The 12,285-nt window shown below is 35.1% G+C and overlaps 1 protein-coding gene across 2 annotated transcripts; it reads left to right on the forward strand.

Annotated features, from left to right (window-relative positions):
* The first annotated feature begins 437 nt into the window (after nucleotides 1–437).
* LOC133303583 (protein BASIC PENTACYSTEINE4-like) lies at nucleotides 438–7,158 on the forward strand. Of its 2 annotated transcripts, none has more exons than XM_061503505.1 (3): nucleotides 438–615; nucleotides 5,723–5,876; nucleotides 5,970–7,158. In XM_061503505.1, exons 2-3 carry the CDS (start codon nucleotides 5,808–5,810, stop codon nucleotides 6,837–6,839), a joined length of 939 nt encoding a protein of 312 aa, XP_061359489.1. In that variant the 5' UTR covers nucleotides 438–615; nucleotides 5,723–5,807; the 3' UTR covers nucleotides 6,840–7,158. The 2 variants fall into 2 exon arrangements, with proteins under 2 accessions (XP_061359489.1, XP_061359490.1); XM_061503506.1 differs by lacking the exon at nucleotides 438–615 and adding an exon at nucleotides 1,039–1,104.
* The last annotated feature ends 5,127 nt before the right edge of the window (nucleotides 7,159–12,285 follow it).

The following is a 12,285-nucleotide window of genomic DNA, read 5'->3' on the forward strand; positions in this document are numbered from 1 at the left end:
TATATCATTTTACTCTCATAAAGAGTGAGACCCACACCTTTATATTCTTTTTTGTCCATTCTCTCTTTCTTCTTTTATCTATCTCTTTCTCTCACTTAAATTGACACAATTTTATATCTTTTAAAATGATACTCATTTTTCCTTTTATTTATTTATTTTTTTCAACTCACATTCCAATTTTATCACCTGCGACACAAGCAAGTGAGCAACGATGCAATGATCATTACTTTATGGATTTTGATTTTCTTATACATGAGAGAGTTGTTTTCTCCTTATTCTAATTGGGCAACTAAGTAATTTAAAAGTTAAAACCAAAGGACTATTCAGAGTCTTGCTAACTAAGTGCTAACCCCGAACAAACATGACAAAGAACAAAACGTCGTTGTTTTAGTCATGAGATTAGTGCCAAAAACAAAAGAGCACTGCGAAGGGACCAGAGTTGAACGACGATGTCGTTAGGTCAGAGGCATGTAACGTTGTAGCCTATAAGCTGACATAAAATCAAAACAAAAAACGACAAAGGCCATCTTCGTGCTCTATCCCCCGTCTCTCTCAGTCTCAATATTTGATGCACACCATTCTCCGATTCGACTCGCCTTTCCCACTCCATTACCCGTAAGTTCTCTCTCTCTCTCTCTCTCTCTCTCTCTCTCTATTTAATTTTTTCCCTCAAATTTGTGAAGCCTTATAAGCTTTCTATGTCTAGGTTTTTTCACCCCTTTTATGTTTGGGTGTGTTGAAGACCCTAACTATACTGCAACATTTTTCTCATTATGCTTGTTTTGTCGCTCTAGTTACTTGTTTGCATTTCCAATGTCATATTTGTTCCAAATCCAAATAGGGGAACTTGGAAACTCACTGTTAGATTGCTGCCACAGTTTCTAGAAATGTTGGCTTGCATGGGTTGTTTTAGCTTGTTCAGGAGTTCTTGCATTGCTATATTGAATAACTAGGCATTCTTTTTTCATGTGCTTATGGTTGGAGTGGTGTGTAATTGTTGCACTGTTCAGCTGGAAGAAGACTTTGGAGATTGAATTCTCTGGATAGAGATTTATGTCTCTGATAGTCTCCCACTGTATTGAAAACAATACAAAACAAGTTAAGGTTTGGGATCCAAAATAAAATTCCGTTTACTTTTATTTTTTCTGTTGCTGTATTCAACAACTTGTATGTTTATGTGTGGAATCTCCGCTCAATTTGTGAACGTTTTTATAAACCAACAAACAGGGTTTCAGTGCCTTTCTTTTCGTTGGTCACAATGATGTAATATTTCATTTTTTCATGGTACAAACTACAGAGCTGAAGTATAGATAAGAGTTTGCTATGATCTTCATCAACATACTCTTTGATTAGAGAGTTTGTATTGTCTGTTTTTTTTTTGGAATTTAAAAATAAGATATGAATAAGTGGGAATATACACCTTTGTTAGGAGTAGTTTTTGATACTGCTTTGGCTGAGAATTTCTCAGTGGAAGGGGGCGTGGCCCTTGTGAAGAGCTTGTCTCTTGTACTTTTGTTTTTGTATCAATAAAACTGCCTTAGCTTCTGCCTTCTGTTATAACTTTCCAAGTGCTTGTTCTCTTGTATTTCTGTTCGTAACACATTTGATATCATGGGATATCATTGACATAGGTTTTGGTTGATGAATATTGTTTATTAGTTTTCTTTTTCTTGTATTTCAATGTATTAGCTGCAATGTAGTCAATTCACTAATATTTTTTTGCTTGTTTCTTTTTCTTTGCAAGTTATAAATAAAGTGTTTATTAGCACTGCTGGAGCATCTTCTTTGCCATATTGTGTTTCGAATTATATACTTTACTTTCTTTTGGCCTGATGCACCTTTACCCAGTTCTTAGGAAAAGTCTGTTGTTGGTCTGCCAGTTGGTGCAGCTTTTGCACTCTGCTGATGCACAGGTGTGGTGATGTCTCCACGGTACTGGTATTGGAGATGCCTCCAATACTGAGTAGCATACTGTATAGCAACTCTGGTACTGTTTGGTGGTTTGATTAGGTTTTTTTATTCTTTTTTAAAAATAAAAATAAAAATAGAAATGGGTTCACACAGTGCAAAAATTGTTTTGTAATCTAAGAAACTAATTTCAAAATGCAGGGAAACCTAGATAACTTGTTCAAAACATGTTGGAATGCTAAAAATACCTCCAAACTATACTGGAATTTGTGTAAAACCCACCAAAATACTTGAATTTATTACTTAGCTGTACAAGTTTAGCTAACTAACTAACTAACTACCCCATCACTTAACTCCTTTTATTCCTACACCTTCTAAGTCCCAACCTCACTTGGTTGGGTCCTAACAACACCTCCCTCCTGAAGTTGAATCTTTCCCTCAAGGTTGAAGTCTGGTAAATAAGATCTGATGAGCTGCCCATTCTTCCTAAGTAGCCTCCTCAATAGTTTGGGAGACCCATTTAATCAGAACCTGCTCCATTGGATCCTTGTGCTGAACAACTGAACGAGTTCCCAAGACACTCGGGCTGATACAAGGGTGGCTCCACTTCCAAATCAGCAGGAAGGACAGAAAACTGGATGATTCCCTCCAGCTTTCTTCAATTGAGAGACATGGAAGATGGGACGAATGCAAGAATTCTCAGGCAATTGGAGCTAAAAAACGAGTGCCTCAATCTGTTTAAGGACCAAATTAAGTCCCATAAAAGCTTGCAGATATCTTGGGATGCAATCTAGAAGGCATGGAACTTTTCCTATGGGTAGTGGAGGAACGTTGGTGTTTATTAGCAAATCAAATCATGTGCTGCCGGGCTCTAGATAAGTGAAACTTCAGTTGTTTGTGTGCTTCATCTTGATCCTGCAGATCTTGAGTTATTTTCTCACCAATTTTTCTCTTAGAATGAAATTAGAAAGTGAAGGAGGGGGTCGTCTATAAACAATTTCAAAAGGAGAGCTTTGAGAGTGATGTGAAAAGAAGTACTATACCAATACTCAGCCCAAAAAAGGAACACCAGCCAAGCCTTAGGCTGTTAAGAGATAAAGTACCGCAAGTAAGTCTCAAGGATATGATTGAGCACCTTTGTCTGGCCATCAGATTCTGGATGGTATGCAGTACTAATGCCTAAGGCAGTCCCTGTCAGCCTAAATCCTCTGTCCAGAAGGAGCTCATGTAAGTGGGATATTAGTCACTAACGATGGAGGTAGGCATGCCATGCAACCTAACAATCTCGTTAACAAAGACTTCTGCAATAGCACAAGCAAAAACGGGATGCTTGACTGAAATAAAGTGGCCATATTTGCTTAAATGATCTATGACTACCAGGATAGTATCCTTAGGAAGACCAACAACAAAATCCAAGCTAAGATCTTCCCAAATAGCATTGGGAATAGGTAAACGTTGCAAGAGCCCTGCTGGGAGAGTGGGTTGATACTTACTACACTGGCAAATGTAGCATTCAGCTACAAAAGAAGAAACTTCCCCCTTCATTCCTATCCAATATAAATTTTGAGCCAGGTGCCGATAGGCACATAAATCCCAGAAGACCCCCTTCCCACTAGGAGAGGTATGAAATTCCTGCAACAATTTGGGTATCCATGTTGAGATGACTGACAAAAACCAAATGCCCCTTATAATATAGCCGATCATGCTCCAGGGTGTAGTAGGTATGGGAATCAGGATCCTACTGTAAGTCATTGAGTATCTTGGACTACACGGGATCAGCCCTCACCTCCTCATCAAGCAAATGAACATCCTTACAAAATGGCCTTAAAATTGCCTGCAGCTCCTTATCCTCATCTGTTCTAAAGAGTGCATCTGCCACCTGATTATTGCAGCCAGCCTTGTAAATGATGTCAAATTCATACCCCGAAGTTTAGCCAACCAATTCAGCTGAGTCTGTGTGGTAATATGCTGTCCCAGCAAATAGTGGAGGCTCTTGGTTTTTATGCAGTAACTTTGCGCCCAAGGAAGTAGCGGCACCAGTTCTGTATAGACAAGACCAAAATCATCAACTCCTTCACGTGTTCGGACTTGGATAGCGAGGAATCAGAAAGAGCTTTCCTGAAAAAATTTATTGATCTCTTATTCTGGAATAAGACAGCACCAAAACCTTTACCCAAAGCATCAGATTCTGTTGCTGCAGCTGATATAAAGCTTGTTCTGCAGCTGGGTTTAAGAGAAATTACCCTTTTTCAATAAATCAGTTAGCGGTCTAGCCACCTTGCCATAGTCACGTACAAATCACCTATCGCACCCAGGTATGCCCAAAGTACACTTCTTTCTTTTCGCAAAAAAACAGATGATGCTGAAAGGTAGCGAACACTTGTTCAAGACAAGACAAATAGTCATCCCATGTTCTGCTGTAAATGAGGATGTCATAAAAAACTCCCTGTAAAAACTTACGTAGAAAAGGCTGTAAGGTAGAGTTCATGGTGCATTGGAATATGGCAGGGGCATTGGTGAGGCCAAAAGTCATTACCAGAATTTGAAAATTCCCTTGATATGTCCTGAAAGCTGAATTGGGAATATCACCTTCATTCATCCGAATCTGTAAATCAATCTTTGAGAAGTAGGCAACCCCATATAGTTCATTCAGTAGCTCCTCTTTGACAGGTATGGTGAATTTATCTCATACTGAAGCCTTATTCGAGGCATGGTAGTCAACACAAAAGCGTGAACTTCTGTCGTTAACTAAAATTACCTAACTGGAAAAAGGACTGGTACTAGGGTGAATAATGCGTGTAACGGGCACACATCAATGGGATCTGTACCTGCTTTAAGAAGGATTTTATGATCACTATCACAGGGTGGGGGAAGTCCCTTTGGAACAGAAAAAATCCTTGGAATTTGGTCCAATACGTGTTGTAGCTGAGACTGCTATATGATGGTAATGGACCGGCTCTGCTATTGATTGGGGAGCTTCCCACTCTGATAGGCGTTATACTTTTAGGGTACAATGTGTTCAGTGGAGGTAACCTGATTTCATGGAAAATAAGAAATAAGGTATGGTTGGGCGATCTGTAGAGTTATGGCTGCTGCAATGTGTAAGCATGTCTGGTTAAAAAAGTTGTTCAAAGAACTTCAGTTTGGAGATGTTGGACAGATGATCCTTATGTGTGATAACTAGGCTGCCCTACATATTGCCTCGAACCCTGTCTTTCATGAAAGAACCAAACGTATTGATTATCTAATTGTGTAAAACATTTTCAGTTGTCTGTTGGGATCTCAATCTAACACACTTGTCTTTGAGTGGAATGAATCCATAAAGGAAGGGACTTTTGTCAAATCAATGGTGGTTTCCTCATTTATGTGGAAATGAGGAAAGAACCAAACGTATTGATTATGTAATTGTGTAAAACATTTTCAGTTGTCTGTTGGGATCTCAATCTAACACACTTGTCTTTGAGTGGAATGAATCCATAAAGGAAGGGACTTTTGTCAAATCAATGGTGGTTTCCTCATTTCTGCTTACATTTGGATTACATATGATGAAATTAAAATTACACTTATAGCCATATAATATTTGCTAGATCACCTTTGATAGATTATGTTAGAGTGATGTTTGTGGTTATTTCATGCTGGTTTCAGACAAGGATTTGATTTGTTAGTTGTACAAGTAAGCTACAAGGTTGCACTCGTTTATACTCCCAAAAAATCTTCTCACTGGATATGTTGACATTTTTTCTGTATGCGCTTGTTTTCATTGACTTAATGCAAGCTGTTGACATTCTCATTTGTTAACATAATATGTTTTCAGCTGGAAATTAGTGACTATTTAAATCTTCAGACTGCATTGCTCGACACCGACTTCTGCATCTGTTGTTAAATCCTCTGGATGCAAAATGGATGATGCCCGCCAACATGAAAACGTTAGGCATGCCATGGACTACTACAGAGGAGCACATTCCCCGGTAAATAGAATGCATATATGATATATCTACTATGCTTTGTTTTTAGGTTGCATTACTGGATTTAATTGATTGGATTGGATTTGAAATGTGCAGTGGAGTATGGCTCCCCAACATCAAGTAAAGGAACCAAATGCACTAGTTTTGAATAAGAAAATTAGGTCCATTATGGCTGAAAGGCGCATTCTAGAACTAGAAGCTGCTATATCTGAAAAGAATGAAGCCTTGGCTGCTCGAGATGAGGCCCTTCGTCAGAGGGATGAAGCACTTGCTCAGAGGGATACTGCCCTACTGGAACGTGACAATGCCCTTGCTGCCCTTCAAAATTGGGACAATGCTGTCAACTTCTCATTAGGCAGTGGAATTCAACGTGGATCAAAGCGGATGCACCAGTCCACTGACTATCTAGGAAATATGACAGAATCATACAGTACAAAAGATGTGCCAATAACTGATGCCTTCCCAGTGACTGTTGTTACTTCTGAAGCTGTCAAATCTCATCTGGCTAAGAAAACAAAAGAGAACATGACAATCACTTCTAAGGCGTCAAAGCCACCTAGCAAAGGAAAGAAAATGAGTGAGGATTTAAACAGGCAAGCTTCTTCTGAAGGGACGAAGATCAAATCAGAATGGGACAGACAGGACGTTGGCTTGAATTTACTTACCTTTGATGAAACTACAATGCCTGTCCCAGTTTGTACATGCACTGGAGTAGCACGTCAGTGCTACAAATGGGGGAATGGTGGATGGCAGTCATCTTGTTGTACCACCACCTTGTCAATGTATCCACTGCCCCAGCTTCCAAACAAGCGTCATGCCCGAATTGGAGGGCGAAAGATGAGTGGAAGTGTCTTTACAAGACTGCTTAGTAGGGTGGCAGCAGAAGGCCATGATTTATCTATACCATTGGATCTCAAGAATTACTGGGCCAGACATGGAACAAATCGCTACATTACTATCAAGTAGCTTGCAGACATTCTTTATGGAGTTATCTGTTCTATTTTGATCCCCCTCTATCTGGCCCTTAATTGAAATATGCCTTGATAAGCATGATATGCTTGAATTTTGTTAAAAGCAGGCTTTTTTTTTCCTTTCTTTTTCCGTAGAAGGCTGGTTCCCTGGCTTATTGTTGTAGTTACTGATTTAGCTAAACCCAACTTCTATCCCTGTAGATGGGATAGCTGTAAAGTACCGTCTATGTAGATGTTGCTTTCTAGAGATGAGCATAACCAATGGGGTCTGCATGTTTTCAACCTAACCTGTTCATTATGAATCCGCTGCGTAGAAAACATTCTTCTCAATTTTTTTTTTTTTTTTTTTTTTTGAGATCTCACTTTTTTACATCCTCCAAACTGCTGAGATACTCAACTTACTGATGAACCATCTCTTCAAGCAACTCAACATCTCAGCAAGCTACTTTGCCCACATCTCTTCTCTTCATTAATATCCTTCACCTTCAACTGTGTGTGATAAGGTCTAACCCAATATCTGTTGGACTGATCAGTTTGGAAAAGTTGTCTTAGTTGCTCTATGTACCCCCGTGATTGCTCCGTTTCAGTTGTTATTTCATGTATAGCATCTAATTATTAAGCACAGGAATTGATTTTCTTGGAATATTTTTAGTTATTTATAAATAAAATAATGGATTTTCTTTTAGGAAAAGCTCAAACCTCCTTTATAATTGTTTTTGGATTCTTTGATGGAAATTAAATACATAATCTAATATAGACTATTCAAGTCTCTCACCACTAAATCAAATCTAGTGACTTTTATTCTTTTGTCATTTACCCTCTATATTTTATTTTTATTACTTTTTTTTCATCTGAATTTGACTTTTAAAAAATGAGTTAATTTACTCATGTTGCTTCCGTGAACAGTAAAAAAATCACAGAAAGGTAAGTAATTAAAAAAAACACAAGCGGGTGAGTGATAAAAAAATAGAGTTTTATATATGTCATGTTATAGGTAACTTATAGTGTTATGTTATTCTAATACATTTCATGTGAGTTCCACTCAAAAAGAAAGAAGAAAAAAGAAAACAAAGTGAGATCATCACTTTTTGTGAGAGTAACATGACATTACAAATTTTTTATAACATGATATATATAAAACCCAAAAATAAATCATGATAGGTTCTTTTTTATTGTTTTAATTGCTGTAAAGGAAAAGTTCAAACCCTGCGAGGTTTACTCCTTTATCAATTATCCTCTTATGCTCTTTTTTTAATCTCTTATTTCCCCTTTGGTTTTTCAACTATTCATCGAGGCAAATAGGACAAAATAACTCAATTTTTTACTACATTAAAGACTGACAATTGGCGTCCCATTGAGCAAAATCTCTCTCTGTTGGTCTGATTCCTGAATCTGACAGAAATTGCAAAGTTAAGGACTTCGTTAAGCAGAGGGTGGCTGGAATTGGGGCCTGTTTGATCATATTCTCCCGCCAAAAATTGTAGATATTGTTGCAGGTTGCATCCCCCCTTGGTGGTAAGTATATCTTGTTGGTTGGTTTTATATTTGGTGGTAAGTATGACAGAGTTATTTGGTGGTAAGTAGAAAACAAATTTGGTGGCAACCCTTTGGAGGACAGAGACCATATCTTCCTGCACGAGATTCCAGAACCCTTTGGAGGACAGACAGAGACCATATCTTCCGGCATTGCAGATGGGTTAAGGAGCTCTGGTGCAACCTCACTGATACCCAGTCCTTACCCTATTTTTTCACCATGGATTTCGAGGATTGGCTTTCACGTAACATCTACCAGAAGAAGAAGCACAGTCCTCAGGAAGGTTTGGTTTCCTTAGTTTTGAATGATGCTGAGGGTGTTGGTTATCCTCGCTTGACTCTTAGTTAGAGTACCCTTGTGTTTCTTGTTTCTTTCCCTTTTCTCCAAAAAAGAAGAAGAAGAAGATGGATTTGAATAGAAAAAATACATGAGATGTAAATAATAAAAAACAAAGTACAAGGGTAAGTGATAAATTAATAAGGGATATCATATACTTACCACCAAAAAAAGTTTACCACATTTATAACCAACTTAATCACTGTTGATTTCCGTTAATCTAACGGTTATAATTTATTGAATTTATTTAAAATTAATAATTAATTAATAAATGTGACCAAATAATTTCTAATAAATTATGACCGTTAGATTGATGGAAATCAACGGTAATTAGGTTGGTTGTAAACGTGGTTAACTTGTTCGGTGATAAGTATATTCTTTCCCAATTAATAAATCATAAGATATTTTTAAATTTTATCTTTTTTTCAATCGTTATCCTATTTTGTTTTTCATAAGGGAAAAATGTTTCTGATTCTGCAGTTATTGCAGATAAATTATCTGTATTTATTCTCAAAACGACGTCGTTTTGGTATTGAAATCTTAAAAAATTATAAATATAAAGACTATTATAACCTTGAAATAAATTAAAATTACAAAAAATCATGATTTCCGTCCAAAACGACGTCATATTGGACTTACTGCAGATAACTTATCTGCAGTAACTACAGAAAAAGTTAACCCTTTTATAATGGTTGGTTTGTTTATGAATGATTTAAAAAAAAATTAAACTCATATCACGTGAAAGGATCTATTCCAATTAGAAAACTATTATTTTAATAAAGATATTTGATTGTGTTAAAAATATTTGCAAGATCCTTCTTACAAAGAAATGATACCATTTGATTAGAAAAAATTAAAACAGGAATAAAAAAGTTAAACATCAGAGCTGGAATTCAAATCCTAAATATGTTCTAAATCTTAATGCTTACTACGTGCAAGTGCTATTGAGTTACAAATCATTAGCTACTTAAAGGTGAAACTAAATCATTAGCTACTTGAAGGTGAAACTAAAAAAAAACTAAATTGTCCATAAATACATGTACCAAAAAAAAAAAATTGCCCAAAAAATGTGCAAGAATATTTATTCTTTCCCTTTGAAGATATTATGAAAATATATGCTAGTGGCATAAAAGAGTTATTAAAATGTATTATTTGTATATTAATATTTAAACATTAACATGTTTTTAATGATATATCAGATGTTGAAAGAAAATCATAAGAACAATTATAGTTCATTCGGTTTTATAGGAGTTTAATTTTGTTCCACTGATTTTAGTTTAATAATATTATCATCATAATTTTTGAATTGATGCGATTAAGTTCTTTTTTTTGGTTGGTAAACTTAAGTTCTTTTTTAAAATAGATGTTTGCTTGACTTTCTTGTGTTGGTATGGTATTAATTATGCCAAGCCATTTATATCGTCAAATATTATTTCGTATTAGTAAAAAGGCATTGCTATGTAATATATTAAGAAGTGTAGAGTATGGTTTGGTTGCCCTTACATAGTCGCACTCTTTTGCGATGGAGATTATTTAAAAAGAGAAATCGGAATTTTACAACAAAAAACTCTACGGCATTTTTAATCATGGAAACATTTGAACTGAATTGAGCAATACTTTTTCACTATTTCAGTTGATATCAACTGACGTTGATGAAAAGACAAGATTCACAGATTAAGAAACATGCTTAATTAATTATGTAAAGTATGTCGCATGCCACTAAAACCTAACCATAGGTGCCTAAAGATTCGTAATGAAATTCAATAAAAGCTTCTATTAAGAGGAAAAAATCCATTAACCTAGTTGCCATCAGAACCATAAAAGACTGTCCATAAATTACAAATTACCCTTATATTTCAGGCAAATTGTTTTTGAATTAGACAACAAATTGCAAATTCATGGAAAAGCTCTATTGCTACTTCGCAAGACAATAATGAAAGTGATGAACCCACAACAATGATAGAATGTCCCAAATAATCTGCCCGTTTGTCAAGTAGAATCTTGTGAAATCTTCCCTCTTTGCTCTCAATTATGTCTAAAAACGATTTGTAAACCTTATAATGATCATCCCTCATTTTGTACTGATTTCTCCTGACATATTATAAATTCTCCAGGCGTACATCTACTTCTTGTTAATAAATCGATAAGAGTATTGTTCCTATAGATAACTCTTCGATAGAGTTCATTAATATCCATACTCATTAGTTTATCCCATCTATTTGAAATTTTGAATAACCGGTCTCAATTCATAATAGTGTCATAACCTATTTCGAGCTGAGTATATAATTTTAAGCCTTTAAGAGTTGGTAACCAGCTGATTGATTATTTTGTCACCCTCTTATTAATTTACCATTTTATCTCTTTTCCAAACTATATATTATTCTATGCATTTTCCCAAATTATATATCAATATATTCTGTGAGCATATTGATATAGGGAAAAATATTTATCCTTTTAAAGGACATATAATTGTTTCATTTTAAATTAAGTAATAAAAAGACACAATCTAGTATTTTTTTTATTTAAAAATTAAATTCTTTTTAAAAAAATTCACTCATTTTCTCTTCTATGATTTTTATTGCTTGTGTCTTTCTTTTACTAAAAAAGATATAACTCTATGTCCTTTAAAAAGACAAACACTAAATCCATTGATATATAGTTTGAAAAGATTGACAGACTAATATATAGTTTGGGAAATGAAACGAAGTAATGAAAAATTTAAAAGGAAGACAAAATAGTCAATCAGTCGTTAGTAAACCACAAGGGTAAGATAAATTCTTTGTAAATACATGTTTTATATTTTATCATATCATCTCTTGAACACTAAAAAGTATATTTTTTAAAAAAATAAGTGTAATTTTTTCATAACCTTTATAATTTTACTTATGTTAAATAATAATTTGATTATCTATGACGAAGTATCTAACTTCATATGGCTAAGGTTAGAGTTTCGTCAATTAGTTTGTTGATTATGTTTCTGTATATATTTTCCTCTTAAAAGAAAGTTTCTTGCATGTGCTGCTGCTGTGAAGTTACAACATCCATTCCAAACAACTTTTTTTTTATACAACATTCCAAACAACTTAACCCGTCTGAAACAAAGAATCTTCAATGCCCAAAAGGGGTACAAAAAGAAGCTATAAAGTTTATAAACAATCAATTCAACCTAAAATTTTTGTTAATTGAAGTAGATGTAGGTACTATTATTTTATATTATATTTTTTATTACATCCCCTCGCGCCAAGTCTTACCGGATTAAATTGTGCACATTTTATAGTCCATCACACCAAAAGTCCGTTTATTTTTTTAGATTTGAAACATGTAAATTAAACTTTTTATTCGAATAATAGGACTGTGATGCTAGAGTAAATTGTCCATTGAACCCTTTTTTTATTAGCATTCCCTGTATTAGTTTATGTTATAATTTTCATGCCCTATATAACTCTTCTATTCCTACTTTTTAAACTCAATGCAGCTTAGAAAATAATGAATTTGTGAGTTGCTTGATGATGTAGATGCTAAATAACCAGCTCCATCCTGTCTAAATTATTTATTCCAAAACACTGTTTTC

Source organism: Gastrolobium bilobum, unplaced genomic scaffold (genome assembly GCF_033153095.1).
Source record: "Gastrolobium bilobum isolate Gb01-03AN ecotype WA unplaced genomic scaffold, APGP_CSIRO_Gbil_v1 utg7046, whole genome shotgun sequence".
Classification (NCBI taxonomy): domain Eukaryota; kingdom Viridiplantae; phylum Streptophyta; class Magnoliopsida; order Fabales; family Fabaceae; genus Gastrolobium; species Gastrolobium bilobum.